The sequence below is a fragment of the Oncorhynchus tshawytscha genome, linkage group LG23 (genome assembly GCF_018296145.1).
Source record: "Oncorhynchus tshawytscha isolate Ot180627B linkage group LG23, Otsh_v2.0, whole genome shotgun sequence".
Taxonomy (NCBI): Eukaryota; Metazoa; Chordata; class Actinopteri; order Salmoniformes; family Salmonidae; genus Oncorhynchus; species Oncorhynchus tshawytscha.
Window position 1 is genome coordinate 16,594,207 of NC_056451.1, and position 27,793 is coordinate 16,621,999.

The window sequence follows — 27,793 nt, forward strand, 5'->3', positions numbered from 1 at the left end:
ATATTTAAAAAAAATATAATGTTATTATTACTTTTTAGCAATTGTGTGTAGCGATGTCAGCTCCACTCGGGCCCCGGGGCCCAGGCGCCCCCCCGCCGGCTGGAGCCCTACCCGACCTGCCGGACCTCAGCCACCTCACCGAGGATGAGAGGAAGATCATCCTGGGCGTCATGGACCGACAGAAAAAGGAAGATGAGAAGGAACAGTCAATGCTAAAGTAAGCCATTATGATTCGCTATCATTCAAACGTGTGAGAGAGAGAGTGGAGAAAGGGAGAGAGTCATTGTGGGTACATCGCGCGCTAACTGTCACGTCAGCTGTGCTCGTGCAGTGAGTGCTGGGTTGGGGTAACCCTGTTGTAACTGGTTGTCGCGAGCTGGAGCTGATCGCATTGCAAGGTTACGTAGCCTACGTCCTGCACATATTGACTGTTCTAACGGGCTAATCGTTCTGGGTGGAGAGAATATGTGATATTTATTAACATCATTGCCTCTAGAAATAGCGTTTACAATAAAGCAGCATATTGGCTATGCATTTAGTCTGTTCTACAAATGATGTTCGGATAATATGAGTAGGGAGAAGGATCTTTGAGTCGACCGAATATGCTTCAGTAGCCTATGTCTTTCAACGGTTAGCAACGCATTTGAATCCTAGGCTATTAAGCGGCCTTCTCACTCTGTTGGCTTTGGGTTGGGTTAGCAAAGGGCGCCATCTTCGCGTCAAATCATACCACTTCCCTTTCAATCACGTACATATTACACAACAACGATTAAACACTGGCGTTTGAAGAAATAATGAGATATATCCTGTATAATGATTTTCAACGTTAGCCTATCTGTCAGACTATACTGCATCAGTGCTATGGAAACGGAAACATTCCCTCTCCTGTGTGTGCAGAATCAGATGTCGCTGAGCATTTCAGCACCACGGCGCTGTCCAGTTCTAGGCATAGACCAGCAGCACAGTTCGATGCCGCAGACGCTCACACGTGTAGATAGACCATTCATTGCTATTCATAGGCTAAGCTTTGTGTGCCAAATTATTGACATGCTTTTAGTGTAATACTAAATATTGAACACAGTTATCTCGATGTTGTCACTTCCTGCAGATACTGTATTATCCTTATGAAACTTTAACCGTTTCTGTTTACATAGACTGTAACTTTCTTCATTTTTTGTGAAACAGTCTCAAACGGTCCTCTATTTTACTGTGGTTTTGTGGATTATATTAAGACTACTGTATTTTTTTCATCTACTTTCCTCACCTTAAGTCTCTGGAATTTGAATAGATATGAAGAGATATTGTATCACAGGCTGGTTCTGAGGAGTTTCCTTGTGAATCTGCACAGTGGTTCAAGGGTCAACATGCAGGTTTTTCCAAAGAGCCTTTTGGATTCCAGATGTCAGGCCTTTTCTTAGTCCCAAATGGCACACTGTTTCCTTTATAATGCATTACTTTACCCTATGGGCCCTGCTCAAATGTAGTGCACTTTATAGGGAATAGAGTACCATTTGGGATGCACACCTTGTCTGAAGTACCTTCAGAGACTATGACGTCATGTGTCAGGCTTTTCAGGGGCATTCAAAGCTGATGATTTCCGTCATCGGGTAAATATTAACAGTTGGGCTTGTCCTGATGGGGACTGGGGAGGAAGTCGCCTAGTGGAGCAATACTGTGGTAAATATGACTCACAGACTCCAAGATAACGGCAGGCCACCTCAGTTTGTGCTGCTGCCTGCGTGTGAATCATCCCTGGCTGTTTTTCCCCATCGCTGAGTGCTTTTTGTATTTTTTTCCCCTCTCTCTCTCTCTTCCTCTCTCTCCCTGCCATCTCTGTCTCTCTCTCTCTCTCTCCCTCTCTCCCTCCCTGCCGTCTCTCTCTCTCTCTCTGTGTCTCTGTGTCTCTCTCTCGGAGGTAAAGCGATTGTCAGCTTTAGTCACTCACAGCCATGCGGACTGCCAGTGATGTCACATCCTAGCGTAGCACAACTAACCGAGTGTGTGCAGCAGGGATGCTAGTCTACCTTACAGGCTACATGGTCACTCAGTCACTGTTTCTAAAGTTCATTATTTTCAGACACACACAGACTGGGGTGTTTTTAATTTTTTTTAATGAAACTTTATTTAACTAGGCAAGTCAGTTAAGAACAAATTCTTATTCGCAATGATGACTTACCAGAAGACAAAAGGCCTCCCGCAGGGACGGGGGCTGGGATTAAAAATAAAATACACATAGGACAAAACACATCACGACAAGAGAGACAACACAACACTACATAAAGAGAGACCTAAGACAACATAGCTTGGCAGCAACACATGAAAACACAGCATGGTAGCAACATGAAAACAGCATGGTAGCAGCACAAAACATGGTACATACATTATTGGGCACAGACAACAGCACAAAAGGGCAAGAAGGTAGAGACAACACATCATGCGAAGCAGCCACAACTATCAGTAAGAGTGTCCATGACTGAGTCTTTGAATGAAGAGATTGAGATAAAACTGTCTAGTTTGAGTGTTCTTTGCAGCTGAAAAGAGGAGAGACCCACAGATGTGTCTGCTTTGGGGACCTTTAACAGAATGCGACTGGCAGAACGGGTGTTGTATGTGGAGGATGTGGGCTGCAGTAGGTATCTCAGATACTGGGGAATGAGACCTGAGGTGGTTTTATAAATAAGCATAAACCAGTGGGTCATGCGACGGGTAGAGATGGTGGGCTGGGATGTAGCTAATGCAGAAATATGTATCATTCCATAGTCTTAATTTTGCAGAGAGTGGTTTTACTTCAAATGATATGTGGTTGTTTTACCCACAATAGGTGAGCACACTTATTTTAAGTAAGACCCTCTGGATAAGTGTGTAGCTAAGGGACTAAATGCAGATGTATGATCACCCTGTCATGTTCCCTATGTGGCCTCCCCCTCCCTCCCTCCTCTCCACTTCTCCCTCCCCTTCCTCCCCTCCATCCATTTTCCCTCCTCCACCTCTTTCCCTCTAAATGCCTCAGTTAACCAGTCTTCTCTCATTAGCAGAGGTGAACAAAGGAGTGTTGTGTCCCAAATATCACACCATTCCCTATATAGTCCATAGGGCTCTGATCAAAAGTAGTGCACCATATAGTGAAGGGTGCCAACTGGGATGCACACAGGGTATATGTCACCCTCACAGCAGTTACTCATTTTAGTATTATGGTTTGGGCTGTTTGTCAACAAGTGATGTCAGCAGAGGGAACACTGTATCAGTCTGCAACAGCTCAGTTTGATAATAATGTCTACTGTTAAAAACAATGTAGTTTTCAAGGGCTATTTGACATGGTGTGTTTTTATGCTGTATCACCTAACATGAGACCAGAACCTCCTAAGCTTTGCTATGGACATAAATAGTGCACTATATAGGTAATAGAATAAGGCTGTGGCCAAAACTAGTGCACTATATAGGGAATAGGGTGCCATTTGATAGGCAACCTGTAACGTAATAGAGGGAATCCTGAGAGAGACAGGGAGAGAGACAGGGAGAGACAGAGAGAGAGGCAGAGAGAGACAGGGAGCGAGAGAGACAGAGAGAGACAGGGAGAACCAGAGAGAGAGATAGGGAGAGACAGAGAGAGAGATAGGGAGAGACAGAGAGAGAGAGAAACAGAGAGACAGAGAGAGACAGAGAGAGAGAGGGGGAGAGAGAGAGACAGGGAGAGACAGATGGAGAGACAGGAAGAGAGAGAGAGAGACAGGGAGAGAGAGTGAGAGACAGAGTGAGAGAGACAGGGAGAGAGAGATACAGGGAGAGACGGAGAGAGACCGAGAGAGACAGGAAGAGAGACAGGGAGAGAGAGATGAGCCACAGGGAGAGTGAGAGGCAGGGAGAGACAGAGAGAGACAAAGATAGACAGGGAGAGAGAGAGAGATACATGGAGAGAGAGACAGAGAGAGAGACAGAGAGACAGGGAGAGAGAGAGAGGCAGGGAGCGACAGGGAGGGACAGAGAGAGAGAGAGACAGAGAGGGAGAGAGACAGGGAGAGAGAGATGAGACACAGGGAGAGAGAGAGGCAGGGAGAGACAGAGAGAGACAAAAAGAGACAGGGAGAGAGAGAGATACATGGAGAGAAAGACAGAGAGAGAGACAGAGAGAGACAGAAAGAGTCAGGGAGAGACAGAGAGAGAGACAGAGAGAGAGAGAGACAGGGAGAGAGAGATGAGACACAGGGAGAGAGAGAGGCAGGGAGAGACAGAGAGAGACAAAAAGAGACAGGGAGAGAAAGACAGAGAGAGAGACAGAGAGACAGGGAGAGAGAGAGAGGCAGGGAGAGACAGGGAGGGACAGAGAGAGAGAGACAGACAGAGAGAGAGGGAGAGACAGAGAGAGACAGAGAGAGTCAGGGAGAGACAGAGAGAGAGACAGAGAGAGAGACAGGGAGAGGGAGAGACAGAGAGAGAGAGACAGGGAGAGACCGAGAGAGACCGAGAGAGACAGGAAGAGAGACAGGGAGAGAGAGATGAGACACAGGGAGAGAGAGAGAGACAGGGAGAGACCGAGAGAGAGAGACAGAGAGAGAGAGAGACAGGGAGAGGGAGAGACAGAGAGAGAGAGACAGGGAGAGACCGAGAGAGACCGAGAGAGACAGGAAGAGAGACAGGGAGAGAGAGATGAGACACAGGGAGAGAGAGAGAGACAGGTAGAGACCGAGAGAGAGAGACAGGGAGAGACAGGGAGATACAGTGAGAGAGACAGTGAGAGAGACAGGGAGAGAGACAGGGAGAGAGACAGGGAGAGAGACGAAAGAGACAGAGCGAGACAGAAAGAGAGAGAGTGAGAGACAAGGAGAGACAGAGAGTGCGACAGGGAGAGAGAGAGTGAGAGACAGGGAGAGACAGGGAGAGAGGGAGAGAGAGAGTGAGAGACAGGTAGAGAGGGAGAGAGAGAGTGAGAGACAGGAAGAGAGAGACAGGGAGAGAGAGTGAGAGACAGGGAGAGAGACAGGGAGAGAAAGAGTGAGAGACAGAGAGAGAGACAGGGAGAGACAGAGAGAGAGACAGGGAGAGACAGAGAGAGAGAAAGGGAGAGAGACAGGGAGAGAGACAGGGAGAGAGACAGGGAGAGACAGAGAGAGAGACGGAGAGAGACAGGGAGAGACAGGGAGAGAGACAGGGAGAGACAGAGAGAGAGACAGGGAGAGAGAAAGGGAGAGACAGGGAGAGAGACAAACCTTCAGGTGTGTAGGGCTTGCCAAGTCCCTGTCCCTGCTACCAAGACAATGGTAGACAATTCAGAATGTCCTCTCTAAGAATTACTATGCTGCTGAATTACATGTTAATACATAGTGACATGAATGGAGGAGAACCCATTGACCTCCCAGAGCCCATGTGTCTGAACCCTCTGTCATTTTTCCTCCATAACAATTAACCCAATATTGTTTGTTATTGTTTGAAGGGTGAGTGAGATGTGGTATTTAGAGAAACAGCCACGTACATAATCTTGATATTATTAGATAATGTACCAGTTACACTAAATAGCCAATCAAATGTTCAAGTTCTAGTGCAGGGTTATTCACCTCTGACCCCACGAGGTCCAGAGCCTGCTGGTTTTCTGTTCTACCTGATCATTAATTGCACCCACCTGTTGTCCCAGGTCTAAATCATATTAGAGGGGAACAATTCAAAAAAGGAGTAGAACTGGCATCAAGGTCCAGATTTGAGTTTGAGGGTTCTGTGCTTGGTCAATTTTATGTCCCTCTGATATAGATTGGTCGATTCCCCATACTAGCCTCCTATCCTTACAATATACAGTAGCTCAATTTATTCCACTTTTTGTTTCCAATCCGATGTAGTCTCTATACCAGCCATAAGGTGTTCTAGAGCTCTGATTTGTTCAGAGAAACATCCATACATGTACTGTGAGTTTAGTTAATGAACAGCACCAATACTAGGTTGACGTGATGCAATATGGAAGGATTAAAGGCAGTGCACACTACTCCAATTAACCAAGCATCCATCACTCCAGGTCCACTGGCACTTCAAACAGACTGTAGCCAGCTAGCTGTATGCCTGCTGCAGCAGCCAGTCAGCTCCTCATGCTTCACTGAACCTCTGACTGTTACAGTAATAACAGATCCGGGACCCCTCCTCACCCAAACACCCTGGGATGCAGAGACCCAGGGCCACAGGGAGGATCCACAGATCCGCAGCCCAGGATCAGCAGCCCTGGTTGGGGTAACCCCAGAAGGTCCAGAGGAGACCTGGGGGTCCACTTCTTCCAGAGAGTGACCTGGTGCCCCATGGTGCCCCACGGCGGAGGAGACCCTGTCTCTGCAGCCACTCTCCCCTCCTGCGGTCCTTGTCTTGTAGGTTGACTCATTATCCGTGTCCCAGTGCTCACCAGGGGCCTCCATTGACAGCCCTAATTACAGCAGCTGCCTCGTGTGAGGGACTCCCACCGAGATAGTGCTATTCTGGGTCTAAAACGTCTGCTACTGTGGCCCTGTCCGGTCCCCACCCCCCTGCTCCATCTCGTCTAAAGAGCAGGGCAATAGAGGATGCCCCGGTCCCCACCCCCTGCTCCATCTCGTCTAAAGAGCAGGGCAATAGAGGATGCCCCGGTCCCCACCCCCTGCTCCATCTCGTCTAAAGAGCAGGGCAATAGAGGATGCCCCGGTCCCCACCCCCTGCTCCATCTCGTCTAAAGAGCAGGGCAATAGAGGATGCCCCGGTCCCCACCCCCTGCTCCATCTCGTCTAAAGAGCAGGGCAAGAGAGGATGCCCCGGTCCCCACCCCCTGCTCCATCTCGTCTAAAGAGCAGGGCAATAGAGGATGCCCCGGTCCCCACCCCCCCTGCTCCATCTCGTCTAAAGAGCAGGGCAATAGAGGATGCCCCGGTCCCCAACCCCTGTATGTACTGTATTTTACTCCAGAGGGACATGTACCCTGTCTGTCCAGAGTTGTTAATGATTAATGAATGCCAGTATGTTGACCATAATGATAGTCTAGAGTTGCCTAGACATCCTGCATGACTCAACCTTTTACCTCTCTTGCTCCTGCTTCTCTACATACTCCTCATGTTACTAGGAAGATTTCCCATCAACACACAGGACCTGAGAATTCTATGGGTCAGTAAAGTTACAACTCGATGTGAGGAAAAAGAATACTGGCTAAACCCTGTACTTCCTCACAAATTGTGTGTGTGTGTGTGTGTGTACGTGTGTGGTGGGTAAAGGGGGTGAGGGTGGGGGTGGAGGACTTAGGAAGAGGTTTGACCAAGAATTGGCTTTCTTGGGGCATTCCGAGTGGCGCAGTGGTCTAAGGCACTACATCACAGTGCTCGCTGTGCCACTAGAGATCCTGGTTTGAGTCCAGGCTCTGTCGCAGCGGAGCGCAACCGGGAGGCCCATGGAGCGACGCATAATTTGCCCAGCGTTGTCCGGGTTAGGGGAGGGTTTGGCCGGCAGGGTTGTCCTTGTCCCATCGCGCACTAGCGACTCCTGTGGCGGGCCGGGCGCAGTGCATGCTGACACGGTCGCCAGGTGTAGGGTGTTTCCTCCGACACATTGGTGCGGCTGACTTCCGGGTTAAGCGGGCATTGTGTCAAGAAGCAGTGCGGCTAGGTTGGGTTGTGTTTCGGAGGACGCACGGCTCTCAACCTTCGCCTCTCCTGAGTCCGTACGGGAGTTGCAGCCATGAGACAAGACTGTAACTACTAATTGGATACCATGAAATTGGGGATACATTATTATTAAAATTTTTAAAAATTGTCTTTCTTTTCACTCACAATTTTAGCATAGTAATGTCATTGATTTCCCCGGCCCAATCCAGTCATCTCATAGAGGCAGAGAGCAGCATTGTGGGTAATGGAGTCCCCAGAGGGCATGAGCTCACAGCTCCAGGAACCAGAGGAGACTCCTCCCCTTGCTGTACAGCAGAAGCCCGTGGTTGTGTAGTAGTCATGTAATTGGTATGTAGTGGTTGTATAGTGATTTAGGACAGCAGCAACCTATGGTTGTGTACAGCAGATTCCTATATGGTTGTGTAGTGATTGTGTAGTGGTTGTGTACAGCAGAGACCTATATGGTTGTGTAGTGGTTGTGTACAGCAGAGACCTATATGGTTGTGTAGTGGTTGTGTACAGCAGAGACCTATATGGTTGTGTAGTGGTTGTGTACAGCAGAGACCTATATGGTTGTGTAATGATTGTGTAGTGGTTGTGTACAGCGGAGACCTATATGGTTGTGTAGTGGTTGTGTACAGCAGAGACCTATATGGTTGTGTAATGGTTGTGTACAGCGGAGACCTATATGGTTGTGTAGTGATTGTGTAGTGGTTGTGTACAGCAGAGACCTATATGGTTGTGTAATGGTTGTGTACAGCGGAGACCTATATGGTTGTGTAGTGATTGTGTAGTGGTTGTGTACAGCAGAGACCTATATGGTTGTGTAATGGTTGTGTACAGCGGAGACCTATATGGTTGTGTAGTGATTGTGTAGTGGTTGTGTACAGCAGAGACCTATATGGTTGTGTAGTGGTTGTGTACAGCAGAGACCTATATGGTTGTGTAGTGGTTGTGTACAGCAGAGACCTATATGGTTGTGTAGTGGTTGTGTACAGCAGAGACCTATATGGTTGTGTAGTGGTTGTGTACAGCAGAGACCTATATGGTTGTGTAGTGGTTGTGTACAGCGGAGACCTATATGGTTGTGTAGTGGTTGTGTACAGCGGAGACCTATATGGTTGTGTAGTGGTTGTGTACAGCGGAGACCTATATGGTTGTGTAGTGATTGTGTAGTGGTTGTGTACAGCAGAGACCTATATGGTTGTGTAGTGGTTGTGTACAGCGGAGACCTATATGGTTGTGTAGTGATTGTGTAGTGGTTGTGTACAGCAGAGACCTATATGGTTGTGTAGTGATTGTGTAGTGGTTGTGTACAGCAGAGACCTATATGGTTGTGTAGTGGTTGTGTACAGCAGAGACCTATATGGTTGTGTAGTGGTTGTGTAGTGATTGGTGTAGTGGTTGTGTACAGCGGAGACCTACATGGTTGTGTAGTGATTGTGTAGTGGTTGTGTACAGCAGAGACCTATATGGTTGTGTAGTGGTTGTGTACAGCAGAGACCTATGTGGTTGTGTAGTGGTTGTGTAGTGGTTGTGTACAGCAGAGACCTATATGGTTGTGTAGTGGTTGTGTACAGCAGAGACCTAAATGGTTGTGTAGTGGTTGTGTACAGCGGAGACCTACATGGTTGTGTAGTGATTGTGTAGTGGTTGTGTACAGCAGAGACCTATATGGTTGTGTAGTGAGGTGAAGAGGCATTTGCGTTGCTCCAAAGCATCCCACTGGACGATGTAGACACACTCTCTCTCTCTCTCTCTCTCTCTCTTTACCATGCGAAGAGCAACCTCCACCCCCAGGGGAGGGAGAGAGAGAGAAAGGGGGGGTGGAAATAGATAGAGAGAGCGGAGAGGGGGGTTTGGGGGGGTGCTTGACTCTGTAAAGCAGAGAATGCACGCCAAATGAATACAGAATGTTAATTAACGGAACAATGTGTTTTTGTGAGGCTAGGATTGTGATAGGCTGGAGTCTGGTTAGAGTTACACCAAACATGGCAATGTGGCTTGTCATAACCAGTTAATATTTCCACTTATCTCTCCCACTACATTTGATTCTGTCTCAGTCTGAACTGTCGTTCTCTTTGGCTCTCACCATCTCTCTCCATCCCTTTAATGCCACTTTGCTTCAGAGTATCTGTTGAATTTGAAACCTTTCCTAACACACTGAACGCAAACTTTGAGGTTACATTCACAGTACATGTCTCTTTAGGTCTGATCTGATACAGCCCTTATTGGGATAATGCAGTTCAGTTATAGGTCACACATATAAGGTGTACTGAGAAGTGTTATAGTCTGTGTTGTTCTGTGAACTAGCTACATTTGAGTCTTTTAACAGATGCTCTAATCCAGAGTGATTTACAGGATCAATCAGGGTTAAGTGCCTTGTTCAAGAGCACATCTAAAGATTTTTCACCTAGTCATCCCAGGGATTCAAACCAGCAACCTTTCAGTTACCAGCCCAACACTCCACTAGGCTACCTGCTAGCTTGCTTAGTGTCAGTAGCGGGGGAGTGAAGCATTGACGTGGGAGATGGTATCAGCTGAAACCATTGGTTGAATAGTGGGTGTGTATTGGTTGTGTACAGTAGAGACCTATGGTTGTGTTGTGGTTGGGTAGTGGTTTCTGTTGTATGAGAGGTGAAACAGCCTGCGTTCTGTGAGCTAGCTGGCTGAATGTCAGTAACTGGCTGAGGGAGAGAGAGAGAGAGCAGCTCTGTACTGACGTGTGAGATGGTATCTGGAGCCTGTTCTGCTGCTGATATGACAGGAACAGGACATCAGCCCATTCACAGAGAAACCACTCTCGTCATCTCTGGGACAGGAGGAGCCCATTGTCTCCCAAAGCTTTGTTCTTTATGAAACACATAGATCTGCGTTAGTCACCACTGCCCATATGCACATATTCACATGTGTTCCATTCTATCCCATGAAGTTTCAACTTATTCTCCCCTCTCTCCTGGTTGTCAATTGAGTTTCCCTTGTTGATTAAGAATGAAAACGTATGATGGAAATGTACGTTTCTCACCGAGACGCTTTAATCACATTTGCAGAGCACAGTGTTTACAGTGTACAGTAACGGAGAGTATTTCTAGTAGGGACAGTTTTAGCAGTATAAAGTATTGTAGTGTAGGGATGTAGTGTGCTGCCCAGGCAGAGCACACAGCTCCTGGCGTAACACTGTTATATAAGCCTCTGACAGAGAGCATGCTGGGAAAAGGCAGCCTGGGCGGCCGGAAAGCAGGCAGTCAGCACTACTGAGGAGGGTCTGGGGAAACCAGAGAGAGAGAGACAGAGAGGGAGACAGAGAGGGAGACAGAGAGAGAGACAGAGAGGGAGACAGACAGAGGGAGACAGAGAGAGAGACAGAGAGGGAGACAGAGAGGGAGACAGAGAGGGAGACAGAGAGAGAGACAGAGAGAGAGAGACAGAGAGGGAGTCAGAGAGGGAGTCAGAGAGGGAGACAGAGAGAGAGACATAGAGAGAGAGACAGAGAGGGAGTCAGAGAGGGAGACAGAGAGGGAGACAGACAGAGGGAGAGAGAGAGAAAGTTCAGAGGGAGACAGAGAGGGAGAGAGAGAGGGAAAGAGAGAGAGAGACAAGAGAGAGAGAGACCAGAGAGAAAGAGAGAGATGGCGAGAGATGGAAAGGTTGCGAAAGAGGGAGAGAGAACGAGGGGAAGGGCGAAACAGAGAGAGAGACAAGAAAGAGAAAAGGAGAGAGTGAAAGAGAAAGGGAGGCCCTGTTCATCACTTTTTTGACCCAATGGAACCAAGCAGCTGAGGAGAGAATACAGTATATGCTTGATAGCATCTACAAGCATGGATATGAACCTGGGCCTATTAATCTGGACCTGTACCTTGTAGTTTTCTGTCAAAGATGACACTAGTTCCTTGCAAACAATTATTTCTTTGTTGGGGGTTATTTTTCTGCAGCATGAGCTTGAGGTTTTTCAGCCATGAACTGTAGCTTCTACTCAGTACACCCAACTCTGATCAACTGTTCCAAGGTCCTCCTAACTATGGTGTTTAAAGGTAGTGTGAAGGTGGAGGGGATACTCCTGTATTATTCCAGAATGTTCTGTCATTGTAGATATCCAGAGTCAGAGAATCCTGTTTCATTTTTCTCTGTGGTGAAACTCCCTCAGGCCTCGTTTTATGATTTCTGAACTCCAAAAGGTTAGGGAAAATGCATCTCTCTGTTCTGCACAACAAGGACGCCTTGAGTTGGTGTGTGTGTGTGTGCGTGTGTGTGTGTGTGGACACGTGTATGGCCTATTCTGAGAGGCTGAAAAGCAGTGCAATGGTCTGATGGTAGAACATGGCAGGCCGGGTAGGCAGGCAGAAAAACGGTCCCAGACAAACTGTACAAACCCATGTCTATATTACAGCAGGCGGGGGAAGGTGTTAGACTGTCAGACAGATAGAAGACAGGACCATGCCAGGCCACTACTAGTGGAGTCTCAGTAGGCGGGGGTTGGAAAACAGAGAGTGCGGGGGGGAAGAGAGAGAGAGGGGGGGGGGCTGGGGTGAATGCTGAGCACTTGTTGGCTGCTTTTCCTTCACTTTGCGGTCCAAACCATCTCAATTGGGTTGAGGTCAGGTGATTTGTGGAGGCCAGCTCATCTGATGCAGCTCTCCATCACTCTACTTCTTGGTCAAATAGCCCTAATACAATCCGGTGAATGCTGAGCACTTGTTGGCTGCTTTTCCTTCACTCTGCAGTCCAAACCATCTCAATTGGGTTGAGGTCGGGTGATTTGTGGAGGCCAGGTCATCTGATGCAGCTCTCCATCACGCTACTTCTTGGTCAAATAGCCCTTACACAGCCCGGAGGTGTATTTTGGGACATTATCCTGTTGAAAAACAAATGATAGTCCCACTAAGCGCAAATCAGATGGGATGGCGAATCACTGCAGAATGCTGTGGTAGCCATGCTGGTTAAGTGTGCCTTGAATTCTAAATAAATCACCAACAGTGTCACCAGCAAAACACCCCCAGCAAAGCACCAGCAGCGACTTGGTCTTTTACCAAATAGGGCTGTCTTCTGTATACCACCCCTACCTTGTCACCTTACAACTGATTGGATCAAACGCATTAAGATGGAAAGAAATTCCACGAATTAACTTTCAATTAACAAGGCACACCTGTTAATTGAAATCCATTCCGGTTGACTACCTCATGAAGCAGGTTGAGAGAATGTCAAGAGTGTGAAAGCTGTCATCAAGGCAAAGGGTGGCTACTTTGAAGAATCTCAAATATAAAATATATTTAGATTTGTTTAACACTTTCTTGGTTACTAATAAGATGGAAAACAACCACTTTTTGTGCAGTATAAATTTACCATCCTTACAAACCGCTTCATGTAAATGTACATTACTGTATTGTACATACAGTGGCAACAAAAAGTATGTGAACTCAGTATAGACAACAGAAAAACTCATTGTGCTTAAACTAATAACACACAAATTATTTTTCTTGTCTATATTGAATACTTAATTTAAACATTCACAGTGTAGGTTTGAAAAAGTATGTGAACCCCTAGGCTAATGACTTTTCCAAAAGTGAATTGGAGTCAGGAGTCAATTAACCTGGAGTCGAATCAATGAGACGAGATTGGGGATTTTGGTTAGATCTGCCCTGCCCCATAAAAAACATTCACAAAATTTGAGTTTGCTATTCACAAGAAGCACAGCTTGATGTGAAACATGCCTCGAACAAAAGAGATCTCAGAAGACCTACGATTAAGAATTGTTGCCTTGCATGAAGCTGGAAAAGGTTACAAAAGTATCTGTAAGAGAAAGTCCACGGTAAGACAAATGTCTATAAATGGAGAAAGTTCAGCAATGTTGCTACTCTCCCTAGGAGTGGCCGCCCTGCAAAGATGACTGCAAGAGCACGGCGCAGAATGCTCAATGAGGTTAAGAAGAATCCTAGAGTGTCAGCTAAAGACTTACAGAAATCTCTGGAAGATGCTTACATCTCTGTTGACGAGTCTACAATACGTAAAACACTAAACAAGTATGGTGTTCATGGGAGGACACCACGGAAGAAGCCACTGTTGTCCAAAAAAACATTGCTGCACGTCTGAAGTTCGCAAAAGAGCACCTGGATGTTCCACAGCGCTGCTGGCAAAATATTCTGTGGACAGATGAAACTACAGTTGAGTTGTTTGGAAGGAACACAACACTGTGCAGGTCTGATCAGCAACTACAGAAAACATTTGGTTTAGGTTATTGCTGCCAAAGGAGGGTCAACCGGTTATTAAATCTAAGGGTTCACATACTTTTTCTAACCTGCACTGTGAATGTTTACAAGGTGTGTTCAATAAAGACATGAACAATTATAATTGTTTGTGTGTTATTAGTTTAAGCAGCATATGTTTGTCTATTATTTGGACTTAGATGAAGATCAGATCAAATTTGATGACCAATTTATACTGAAATCCAGGTAATTCTAAAGGGTTCACATACTTTTCCTTCCCACTGTTTGCTGGTCACCTAAGTTTGTACCTGTAGACTTTCCATCACCATGAATGAAAACAATGACCAATACAGTAAATTAGTACAGTGAGACATCAAGTGGTTTGTGGTGATGTGATGAAGTGGCTCAGTTGGTAGAGCATGGCGCTGCAATGCTATGGTTGTGGGTTTGATTCCCGCGGGGGACCAGTATGGGTATGTTTGCACTCACTGCTGTAAGTTGCTCTGGATAAGTGTGGCTATGGAAAAGGAATGAATAGACCATTTCTGTTTTCACATAAAAAGTTGAATTTGCAAAGTATTTCAAGAAACGAAAACATATCGAACAAATACAGTGCCTTGCGAAAGTATTCGGCCCCCTTGAACTTTGCGACCTTTTGCCACATTTCAGGCTTCAAACATAAAGATATAAAACTGTATTTTTTTGTGAAGAATCAACAACAAGTGGGACACAATCATGAAGTGGATGACATTTATTGGATATTTCAAACTTTTTTAACAAATCAAAAACTGAAAAATTGGGCGTGCAAAATTATTCAGCCCCCTTAAGTTAATACTTTGTAAGTCGCTTGGGGTATGTCTCTATCAGTTTTGCACATCGAGAGACTGACATTTTTTCCCATTCCTCCTTGCAAAACAGCTCGAGCTCAGTGAGGTTGGATGGAGAGCATTTGTGAACAGCAGTTTTCAGTTCTTTCCACAGATTATCGATTGGATTCAGGTCTGGACTTTGACTTGGCCATTCTAACACCTGGATATGTTTATTTTTGAACCATTCCATTGTAGATTTTGCTTTATGTTTTGGATCATTGTCTTGTTGGAAGACAAATCTCCGTCCTAGTCTCAGGTCTTTTGCAGACTCCATCAGGTTTTCTTCTAGAATGGTCCTGTATTTGACTCCATCCATCTTCCCATCAATTTTAACCATCTTCCCTGTCCCTGCTGAAGAAAAGCAGGCCCAAACCATGATGCTGCCACCACCATGTTTGACAGTGGGGATGTTGTGTTCAGGGTGATGAGCTGTGTTGCTTTTACGCCAAACATAACGTTTGCATTGTTGCCAAAAAGTTCAATTTTGGTTTCATCTGACCAGAGCACCTTCTTCCACATGTTTGGTGTGTCTCCCAGGTGGCTTGTGGCAAACTTTAAACAACACTTTTTATGGATATCTGTAAGAAATGGCTTTCTTCTTGCCACTCTTCCATAAAGGCCAGATTTGTGCAATATACGACTGATTGTTGTCCTATGGACAGAGTCTCCCACCTCAGCTGTAGATCTCTGCTCATCCAGAGTGATCATGGGCCTCTTGGCTGCATCTCTGATCAGTCTTCTCCTTGTATGAGCTGAAAGTTTAGAGGGACGGCCAGGTCTTGGTAGATTTGCAGTGGTCTGATACTCCTTCCATTTCAATATTATCGCTTGCACAGTGCTCCTTGTGATGTTTAAAGCTTGGGAAATCTTTTTGTATCCAAATCCGGTTTTAAACTTCTTCACAACAGTATCTCGGACCTGCCTGGTGTGTTCCTTGTTCTTCATGATGCTCTCTGCGCTTTTAACGGACCTCTGAGACTATCACAGTGCAGGTGCATTTATACGGAGACTTGATTACACACAGGTGGATTGTATTTATCATCATTAGTCATTTAGGTCAACATTGGATCATTCAGAGATCCTCACTGAACTTCTGGAGAGAGTTTGCTGCACTGAAAGTAAAGGGGCTGAATAATTTTGCACGCCCAATTTTTCAGTTTTTGATTTGTTAAAAAAGTTTGAAATATCCAATAAATGTCGTTCCACTTCATGATTGTGTCCCACTTATTGTTGATTCTTCACAAAAAAATACAGTTTTATATCTTTATGTTTGAAGCCTGAAATGTGGCAAAAGGTCGCAAAGTTCAAGGGGGCCGAATACTTTCCCAAGGCACTGTAATTTTATTTTCCAGAAGTATTATCAGATTAACTGTACAGATAATTATCAGACTGAAGTTACAAATGCTGGTAAACACTCAAATATATTTAGTTTACATTTTTTCACAAAAGTAGTGCATTTGGTCTTTACTAGTCCTGTATTAGCGGACCAATATAGACATCTTCAGCGTAGGCAATTGTATTTTTCTGCACCCCCCTCAGCAAAAAAAGCGCATACCCCACGCCCAAACTACTTCCCGCGGCTATGCTAGGATCTCCATGTTAACATGGCCCATCAGGCCAGGCTAGGATCCCCATGTTAACATGCCCCACCAGGCCAGGCTAGGATCTCCATGTTAACATGCCCCCCCAGGCCAGGCTAGGATCTCCATGTTAACATGGCCCATCAGGCCAGGCTAGGATCCCCATGTTAACATGCCCCACCAGGCCAGGCTAGGATCTCCATGTTAACATGACACAGACAAATGTCCCTTTCCACTGGGCTCAGGCATAACACGCTTCATTTCACATGTCAATACAATGGAACTGGAGGGGAATGACACCATGGGACCTATTTGGAATGGTTTGACCAGACTGAAGAGAGTAAAATGTGTATGATAGAGCTGTGATAGAGCTGTGATAGAGCTGTGATAGAGCTGTGATAGAGCTGTGATAGAGCTGTGATAGAACTGTGATAGAGCTGTGATAAAGCTGTGATAGAGCTGTGATAGAACTGTGATAGAGCTGTGATAGAGCTGTGATAGAGCTGTGATAGAACTGTGATAGAGCTGTGATAGAGCTGTGATAGAACTGTGATAGAACTGTGATAGAATTGTGATAGAACTGTGATAGAACTGTGATAGAGCTGTGATAGAGCTGTGATAGAGCTGTGATAGAACTGTGATAGAACTGTGATAGAACTGTGATAGAGCTGTGATAGAACTGTGATAGAACTGTGATAGAACTGTGATAGAGCTGTGATAGAGCTGTGATAGAGCTGTGATAGAGCTGTGATAGAGCTGTGATAGAGCTGTGATAGAACTGGGTCATCCATGGATGTTGAGGTCTGGAGCAGAATGACAACTGAGAACAGTCAAATAATAAAGACATGCTTGTGCTGTGCGTGTGTGTGTGTGTGTGTGTGTGTGTGTGTGTGTGTGTGTGTGTGTGTGTGTGTGTGTGTGTGCGGACGCGGCTGATTCAGAACTCAGCTGGTTGGAGCAGGTGCTAGCTGGTGACTCAAAAAGCTGTGTGCTGTCTCCGTCTCTCTCCGTCTGTCTCTGTCTCTTTCTCCCACCACACAAACTCACAAACACACACACACACACACTACGTATACAATGTCTGGTAAATATGCCCATTAGCAACGCGTTCGGGGGAGGCCTGACCAAAGACAGACATTATGTAACAGCTGCGGGTATGTGTGTGTGTGTGGTTGCTAGCTAGCGTTGGAAAACCTTACCTGTGCTTATACAACCCATAATCACATCCTTTAGAAACAACATTAGCCTTGTTAGTGGGGTCTGCGTCTTCTCTGTACTTTTACCATCACAAAGAACAGGCCAAAGATTAACAGGACATGGTTACAGAGATGTGTACAGTAACCACAACGTGAGTAGCTTTATGACCTGCTGTACATACTGTAGATGATTCATATCAGATAAATCCTCTGTTAGCTGAGCCAGGTGGGCTAGCTGCCCAGTGCAGAGTGGTGGGACTCTGACAGTTCAACACAGGTGGACTAGCTGCCCAGTGCAGAGTGGTGGGACTCTGACAGTTCAACTCAGGTGGGCTAGCTGCCCAGTGCAGAGTGGTGGGACTGACAGTTCAACTCAGGTGGGCTAGCTGCCCAGTGCAGAGTGGTGGGACTCTGACAGTTCAACACAGGTGGACTAGCTGCCCAGTGCAGAGTGGTGGGACTCTGACAGTTCAACACAGGTGGACTAGCTGCCCAGTGCAGAGTGGTGGGACTCTGACAGTTCAACACAGGTGGACTAGCTGCCCAGTGCAGAGTGGTGGGACTCTGACAGTTCAACACAGGTGGACTAGCTGCCCAGTGCAGAGTGGTGGGACTCTGACAGTTCAACACAGGTGGACTAGCTGCCCAGTGCAGAGTGGTGGGACTCTGACAGTTCAACACAGGTGGACTAGCTGCCCAGTGCAGAGTGGTGGGACTCTGACAGTTCAACACAGGTGGACTAGCTGCCCAGTGCAGAGTGGTGGGACTCTGACAGTTCAACTCAGGTGGACTAGCTGCCCAGTGCAGAGTGGTGGGACTCTGACAGTTCAACTCAGGTGGACTAGCTGCCCAGTGCAGAGTGGTGGGACTCTGACAGTTCAACACAGGTGGACTAGCTGCCCAGTGCAGAGTGGTGGGACTCTGACAGTTCAACACAGGTGGACTAGCTGCCCAGTGCAGAGTGGTGGGACTCTGACAGTTCAACACAGGTGGACTAGCTGCCCAGTGCAGAGTGGTGGGACTCTGACAGTTCAACTCAGGTGGACTAGCTGCCCAGTGCAGAGTGGTGGGACTCTGACAGTTCAACACAGGTGGGCTAGCTGCCCAGTGCAGAGTGGTGGGACTCTGACAGTTCAACTCAGGTGGACTAGCTGCCCAGTGCAGAGTGGTGGGACTCTGACAGTTCAACTCAGGTGGACTAGCTGCCTAGTGCAGAGTGGTGGGACTCTGACAGTTCAACTCAGGTGGACTAGCTGCCCAGTGCAGAGTGGTGGGACTCTGACATTCACGCTGGCCCCCTTCTTTTTTGCTATGGTGTGGCCTATATATCTGTCATTGAATACACCATAGAGAAGATGAGGGCTCACTGTGCATTGTGTGTGTGTGTGTGTGTTTGTGTGTGTGTGTGGTCGGACAGTGTTTAGCTAGATTATAATGGACTAGTGATTGACACAAATACGGAGGATAAATAGTCATTATGACATCACCACTAATGAATTTATGACCTTATGTAAGCTACAATAGGACATACTGCATGCTGTTTGTACATGCATACACACACACACAAACACAGCACACACAAAAACACAACACACACGTGTACACACACACGTGTACACACACACTCTACAGCCTTAGGGTAGTGGAACAATACAGAGGCGTTGTTGTCGTCTACAGTTTCTACTACAACACATTATTAGATATTGTGAGTGTGTATGTTTGTGTCCATGTGTGTGTGTAAAAAGCGTTTATCCTGGGCCCGACCTCTTGGACTGATGTGCGATGGTGAAGGGATCTAGTACTAATCCCTTAATATCACTACACCCCACTGAGATGCTGCCACCGTTACCATGACTACACTAAGACGGCATGTGTTGTATGGCAGAGGGTGTTGCATATAGAGCATTCCCCAGTGAAACCTAGACTACTTCTATTTGAGTTCCGTCCTGTGAGGCGAGAGATGTTTGGAGCAGGAAGGTATTTTAGGCTGTTGATGCTAATTTAACGTTTGTCCATTTCTATGTGCTAATGTAAGGTTAACTGCTGACTCAGTGTTGTTGGACATATTCCCATTTATTGTCTCTGAGATCCTTTTAAGGTTATTACCAGATTGATTTAGGCAGTGGGTATTACAGGGCTGTCTTAGTTCAGCTTGGTTACAGTGAGGCCGCAGGGTTACATTTAATATTGTTAGCGTCGATGGACATTATCCCTGTGTGGGTGGTTTTAAACCCTGTGTACTAATGCTGTGTGTGTGTGTGTGCGTGTGTGTGTGTGTGTGTGTATTATGCCTGTGCAGCAGTATTTCTGTCCACTGATGGGTGTGTATCTGTCTAAGTTCTGTCACAGTGGTATGATGGTATCAGGTAGCCCTGCCTGGCTGGCTGTCCCCAATGTGTACTCATGTATATGTTTGCAATTTAGTTAAGCAAGCCAATAGTGACGTACTTGCCAGAGATGAATTGAGACAGGTAATTGTGGCTATGTCCCAAATGGCTCCCACAGAGCTCTGGTCAACAGTAGTGCACTATATAGTGAATAGGGTGCCATTTTGGATGCAGAATGCACAGCACAATAATAGCCTGGGTATCCATTACCTCTCTGTTGTTAGCCATGCATGCTATTATTATGAGAGAGAGAGAGACTCCCATAGGCACAACAACAAGGGGTATAAAACATGTATGAGCATTTATAAACGGTTATAACCATGTATGCAGGTAGCCTAGCGGTTGGGCCAGTAACCGAAAGGTCACTGGTTTGAATCCCGAGCCGACTAGGTGTAAAATCTGTCGGTGTGCAAGGCACTTAACCCTAATTGCTCTTGTAAGTCTCTCTCACAATATGTACTGTAATAGTTTTTACCCTGCTGTGCAAAGTCCTCAGCTCGGCAACAAAACCAATAACAACGGAGGTGGGGCGGCTATTGGCGCAGATTCCATCTTTAAGGCATGTTACTATGTTTTATGTTTTAATATGTTTTGTCTCTCTGCTGGACATGTCAGCTGACTCAAAATGGCTGTTAGTCATTACTAGACATTATAAGGTGGTCCTACGCTGAGGTCTGTCCAACGCTGGTCCGACCAATCTGATTCCACACTCCAAGACTGCTTCCATCACGTGGACTGGGATATATTTCATATTGTGTCAGACAACAACATTGACGAATACGCTGATTCGGTGTGCGAGTTCATTAGAACGTGCGTTGAAGATGTCGTTCCCATAGCAACGATTAAAACATTCCCAAACCAGAAACCGTGGATTGATGGCAGCATTCACGTGAAACTGAAAGCGCAAACCACTGCTTTTAATCAGGGCAAGGTGACCGGAAACATGACAGAATACAAACAGTGTAGCTAGTCCCTCCGCAAGGCCATCAAACAAGCTAAGCGTCAGTATAGAGACAAAGTAGAATCTCAATTCAACGGCTCAGACATAAGAGGTATGTGGCAGGGTCTACAGTCAATCACGGATTACAAAAAGAAAACCAGCCCCGTCACGGACCAGGATGTCTTGCTCCCAGACAGACTAAATAACTTTTTTGCCCGCTTTGAGGACAATACAGTGCCACTGACACGGCCTGCAACCAAAACATGCGGCCTCTCCTTCACTGCAGCCGAGGTGAGTAAAACATTTAAACGTGTTAACCCTCGCAAGGCTGCAGGCCCAGACGGCATCCCCAGCCGCGCCCTCAGAGCATGCGCAGACCAGCTGGCTGGTGTGTTTACGGACATATTCAATCAATCCCTATTCCAGTCTGCTGTTCCCACATGCATCAAGAGGGCCACCATTGTTCCTGTTCCCAAGAAAGCTAAGGTAACTGAGCTAAACGACTACCGCCCGTAGCACTCACTTCCGTCATCATGAAGTGCTTTGAGAGACTAGTCAAGGACCATATCACCTCCACCCTACCTGACACCCTAGACCCACTCCAATTTGCTTACCACCCAAATAGGTCCACAGACGATGCAATCTCAACCACACTGCACACTGCCCTAACCCATCTGGACAAGAGGAATACCTATGTGAGAATGCTGTTCATCGACTACAGCTTGGCATTTAACACCATAGTACCCTCCAAGCTCGTCATCAAGCTCGAGACCCTGGGTCTCGACCCCGCCCTGTGCAACTGGGTACTGGACTTCCTGACGGGCCGCCCCCAGGTGGTGAGGGTAGGCAACAACATCTCCACCCCGCTGATCCTCAACACTGGGGCCCCACAAGGGTGCATTCTGATCCCTCTCCTGTACTCCCTGTTCACCCACGACTGCGTGGCCACGCACGCCTCCAACTCAATCATCAAGTTTGCGGACGACACAACAGTGGTAGGCTTGATTACCAACAACGACGAGACGGCCTACAGGGAGGAGGTGAGGGCCCTCGGAGTGTCAGGAAAATAACCTCACACTCAACGTCAACAAAACTAAGGAGATGATTGTGGACTTCAGGAAACAGCAGAGGGAACACCCCCCTATCCACATCGATGGAACAGTAGTGGAGAGGGTAGCAAGTTTTAAGTTCCTCGGCATACACATCACAGACAAACTGAATTGGTCCACCCACACAGACAGCATCGTGAAGAAGGCGCAGCAGCGCCTCTTCAACCTCAGGAGGCTGAAGAAATTCGGCTTGTCACCAAAAGCACTCACAAACTTCTACAGATGCACAATCGAGAGCATCCTGGCGGGCTGTATCAACGCCTGGTACGGCAACTGCTCCGCCCACAACCGTAAGGCTCTCCAGAGGGTAGTGAGGTCTGCACAACGCATCACCGGGGGAAAACTACCTGCCCTCCAGGACACCTACACCACCCAATGTTACAGGAAGGCCAAAAAGATCATCAAGGACAACAACGACCCGAGCCACTGCCTGTTCACCCCGCTATCATCCAGAAGGCGAGGTCAGTACAGGTGCATCAAAGCTGGGACCGAGAGACTGAAAAACAACTTCTATCTCAAGGCCATCAGACTGTTAAACAGCCACCACTAACATTGAGTGGCTGCTGCCAACACACTGACTCAACTCCAGCCACTTTAATAATGGGAATTGATGGGAAATGATGTAAAATATATCACTAGCCACTTTAAACAATGCTACCTAATATAATGTTTACATACCCTACATTATTCATCTCATATGTATACGTATATACTGTACTCTATATCATCTACTGCATCTTTATGTAATACATGTATCACTAGCCACTTTAACTATGCCACTTTGTTTACATACTCATCTCATATGTATATACTGTACTCGATACCATCTACTGTATCTTGCCTATGCCGCTCTGTACCATCACTCATTCATGTATCTTTATGTACATATTATTTATCCCCCTACACTTGTGTGTATAAGACAGTAGTTTTGGAATTGTTAGTTAGCTTACTTGTTGGTTATTACTGCATTGTCGGAACTAGAAGCACAAGCATTTCGCTACACTCGCATTAACATCTGCTAACCATGTGTATGTGACAAATAAAATTTGATTTGATTTATTTACATGGTTATGATAAGTCATTATTCCTAATACCTACAGACTTTCAGTAAAGTTACCCAAATCTGTTTTCCCGGGTTGCAGTTGAGTTGGTTCAGGGCCTGTTATTCCCACTGGAGATGTTTGTGTGTGTGTTTGCGTGTTTTTGGTTTTATTATCTTTGTGGGGACCAGAAGTCCTCGTAAAACAAGGAACATTAGGATAAGTGGAAACAATTCTCCCCACAAGGAAAAAGGCTTAGGGGTTAGGGTAGGGTTAGTTTTTAAAAAATTATGGAAATCAATTGTTTGGTCCCCACAAGGATAGTAAAACAAACGTGTGTGTGTGTGTGTGTATGGGTATGCCACATACGCATGTGGAGATGTAACATCAACATGGGACATCGTCAGCTGCCTAGAAATTGCTGATCCAAGACACAATGAAATGTATCCGTGTCAGATTGTATAATGTAGGCAGACAGGCGAGTGCACGCACGCAACACACACACACACACACACACACACACACACACACACACACACACACACACACACACACACACACACACACACACACACACACACACACACACACACACACACACACACACAGACATACTGTAGCTGATATAGATTAACAGTACAGAGTTCACACAACACTGACTACCAAACACTCACACACACCAATGTAGAAATGAGTGTCCCTTTAATTTGAACTCATTATTCAAATGTCATATTGGTCCTATAGTATGTACTGCTCTAGTAGAGCGGTAACACAGAGCATTAGCACAACCGTGTGTAGATACAGATGAATATGATGAAGTTGTGAATGTGTAGGATGCTGCTGGGTAGTTAACTGTCTCCGTGCTGCTAGGAAACATCTCAGGAGGGGAGCTACGATTTGAGGAGGCTCAATTGAATCCTGGCAGGTAATCTGTTCAAACAGATGAGTTTGAAGTTATATTTGGCTACAGATTAGTGAGTTCCCCACTGCTCAGAGAAATCCTATAGCCAACTATTTTTGACAATCACATGTGATTATTAGTGCAGTACTCTGGTCAGGAAGCCCAGGGTTGCAATAAATACAGTACTGTATAGACAATCCTATCACTATAACTGTGGTGCACAGCTTGTCCCTCATTACATAGAAATATATAGACCTGATGTAGCTACTCAAACAAACTCTCTCCTCCTCGCAACGACCAGATTCCTGCTCTGCTCCCTATCACAACGTGGCAGAATGAGCCAGGCTGTGTCCCAAATAGCACCCTAGCCTGGGCCTTGGTCAAAAGTAGTGCACTATATAGGGAAAAGGGAGCCATTCGGAATTCACTCCCAGAGTGGAAAAGGAAGTTATCAGCTCTCTCTCTCATCCCTTACCCATAATCCTCTTGGAGTGAGAAAAGTGTTAAGTAGCAGCACACACACACACACACACACACACACACACACACACACACACACACACACACACACACACACACACAAACTCCCCTCACATGAAGAAAGGTGTAATGAACAGGTGTCTCTGGACTTAATCTGCTGCATGTCTTTAAATGAAAACATTTAAGAACAGCTCCTCTTCTTCCTGTTCCTGTCAGACTCATGCAGGTAGAGAGAGGTGGTTCTGCCCTGGTCACAGTACTCACTGTAGCCTGAGTGCCAGTCTGTTTCTATCAGGCTTGACAATGACAAATGGCGTTGGCAGGAGCACAAACAGATCTGGGACCAGATTTGTATCGGTTTAAAAACTGCAACTGCTAAAAATGAAAAAAATTATATTTGTGTCATTCTCAAAACTTTTGGCCACGACTGTACATTGACTTGTGCTCCTGGCAGTCATAAGCATTAAGTGTTAATTGTCTGTATATGGTATCTTCCTACTGGGCCTCAGGATGATCTCTTCATCCAATTATTTGGAAGCCTTGGGAAGACTTAGACAGACTGAGTGGTTAGGGCTGGTCATGACACTACTATACAGAAACAGCATCTCAAATGGCACCCTATACCCTAGTATAGGCACTGATTTTGACCAGGGCCCATAGGGAATAGGGTGCTCTTTGGGACGTAGCATGAGACTGTTGTGAACATGTCCAGTTGGAAGCCATGATGAGCGTGTTCCAGTTACTGCTAAACTTCTGCTGAAGGGAAAAGTCATGCTGGCCCTTAGGACCACTGTATCTGACCGTATCCCACAGTCCTCTCTGCTACGCCACCCTCTGCTCCACTCCGCACGACTTCTGAAAGGAAGAGTGGGCTTCTTAGAATTAACACATTAGCACGCTAGATTGACTGGTTGGGGCACCCCAGACATATTTAGGCAGGGGAAGGAGGTCGGCATAGGGAGGAGAGGCGAGGCAGGGAACGAAGGGAGCCACTGGAGGGCGGCATACGAGGGAGGTGTAGGGAGGGAGGCGGATGTGAGGGTGGAAAGTAGGCAGATAGAGTAATTGGGAAGCATTTATTCCCTGGGTGGAGTCAGTGTGGAGAAGCTCAGTGCAATGTAACAGAGAAAGCTGTGTCTGCTCAGTATAATGTCATGTATGAAGTAAAGAGTTTTCTCCTCTCAATGTGTCTTCTCTGAAATCCCACAGGGAAACGCAAGAGTTGGAGTGTGGATTAGTTGTTTAGGTTTCTCTTAACAGTGTAACTATCTCTGTTACATTTGATTCATTTAGCAGATCGTCTTATCCAGAACCACTTACAGGAGCAATTAGAGTTAAGTGCCTTGCTCAAGGGCACATCGACAGATGTTTCAATTGGTTGGCTCTGGTACTCAAACAGGGAAACCTTTTGGTTACTGGCCCAACACTCTTAACCACTAGGCTACCTGATGCCCCTGTTACATGATGCCATCAAGGCTTCCAACCGTGTGACTGGCGTGTATGTGTTGTCATTCTGTCTGTTGTGTGAAAAGCAGGTAGGGATGGATGCAACTGACAGATGGACACCATGTACTTTGCGTCATGTATCCGTGCCAACCATAACACAACAACCATCTCAAAGGAAGTTATTACTGTCACATGTAGCGTCAGTGTAAAATATGTAAAATAGGTATTTACTCCTCAAACCTTGCATCAACAGTGTGTTTGTTTTCTCAGCTATAAATCAAATGTGTTCAGAACAAAATGTTACAAATAGTTTCTATTTGTATAGACTACTAGATATTTTTGGTGTCCTTAACACTTGGATGTCAGTAAGTGATCACACACTCCTGTAAATTGACTCATGACTGTAATGTATCTCTTCTAGCTACGCCACGTCAGCCTGTGACTGACAGAGAGGATAGGCAGACTGTGGTTCCATGTCTCATGACTGTAATGTATCTCTTCTAGCTACGTCACGTCAGCCTGTGACTGACAGAGAGGATAGGCAGACTGTGGTTCTATGTCTCATGACTGTGTAATGTATCTCTTCTAGCTACGTCACGTCAGCATGTGACTGACAGAGAGGATAGGCAGACTGTGGTTCTATGACTCATGACTGTGTAATGTATCTCTTCTAGCTACGTCACGTCAGCCTGTGACTGACAGAGAGGATAGGCAGACTGTGGTTCTATTTATTCAGCCCATCAGAAACAATTAGAAGGGTTTTGGCTGCTGTTGGACCTGCCTGGCCAGACACCTATGACATGTGGGAAACCGTATCTGCGTCCCAAATGGAACCCTGTGGGCCCTGGTCAAACATAGTGCACTATTTAGGGAATAGGGTTCCATTTGGGGTGCAGCGCTTGTTCTCCGGACCGGCTGCATGGGGAGAAAGTGATGATTCAGGGCTCGTTGTATAGATGTCACATCGATGTGGTTCTCCTACTCTGACCTGACTTAGGAACAGGCAGGTTATTGAGCAGGAGAGGGAGAGAGAGAAAAGGAGAAAGGGGGGAGAAGAAGAGAGGGGGAGGGTAAGAGAGAGCTGGAGGGAGCGAGAGAAGGACAAAATGTGGGGAGAAGTAGAAAGAGGGAGGGAGGGAGGGAGGGAGGGAGGGAGAGAGTGAGTGAGACCGGCATTACTTAACCTGAGTTAGTCCGCTGAACTGATGCATAGGCTTTGGCTCAGCAGTCTAACACAGCATTGTGGTGTGCAGGAAAAGACCTGGGTTTGAACCCAGTCGGTCATATAGGGTGGGTCTCAAAACGTATCCTATTCCCTAAGGGCCCTCGTCAAAAGTAGTGGACTATATAGGGAATAGGGTGTCATTTGGGAAAGGCACGTGAAGTATGAATAAAACAGCAGAGAGAGTTGGTCCTGTCCAGCTACAGAAGGTGTGAAGTAGGAGCAGGTGGTCATGGTAACGTCCTGTGGTGTGAACAGTGGGCCTGGCCCAGGGCTCACAGACCCTTCATCCTTCGGTTCCATGATGTAAGACTGGTCCACGTCATAACGTAGAGCTGCACAACCTATAGAGGGTTGACACGTCATAACGTACAGCTGCACAACCTATAGAGGGTTGACACCATGCCATAGAGATGCACAATCTAGAGTGGGTTGACACCATGCCATAGAGCTTACCATCTAGAGAGGATTGACACCATGCCATAGAGCTTACATTCTAGAGAGGGTTGACACCATGCCACAGAGATGCACAATCTAGAGTGGATTGACACCATGCCATAGAGATTAAAATCTAGAGAAGATTGACACCATGTAATAGAGTTTAAATTCTACAAAGGGTTGACACTGTGCTATAGAGCTGCACAATTTAGAGAGGTTTGACACCATGCCATATAGCTTAAAATCGAGGGAGAATTGATACTGTGCCATAGAGCTGCACAATCTAGAGAGGGTTGACACTGTGCCGTAGAGCTGCACATCTAAAGAGCTGCACAGGGTCGCAGTAGTATTAGCTTTTATTTTTTCCTTGCAGTCAAAGACTGAATTGTA

General features: G+C 46.3%; 1 protein-coding gene across 24 annotated transcripts in view; it reads left to right on the plus strand.

The window, feature by feature from the left end:
- The window catches only part of LOC112222529 (regulating synaptic membrane exocytosis protein 2-like), a 223,015-nt gene that overhangs the window by 810 nt on the left and 194,412 nt on the right, over positions 1 to 27,793 (plus strand). For all 24 annotated transcript variants that reach the window (XM_042304750.1, XM_042304741.1, XM_042304747.1 and 21 more), the window contains exon 2: positions 39 to 217. In XM_042304750.1, coding sequence (XP_042160684.1) covers positions 54 to 217 — 164 coding nt within the window. In that variant the 5' untranslated portion in view covers positions 39 to 53. The remainder of the gene's footprint in view (positions 1 to 38; positions 218 to 27,793) is intronic.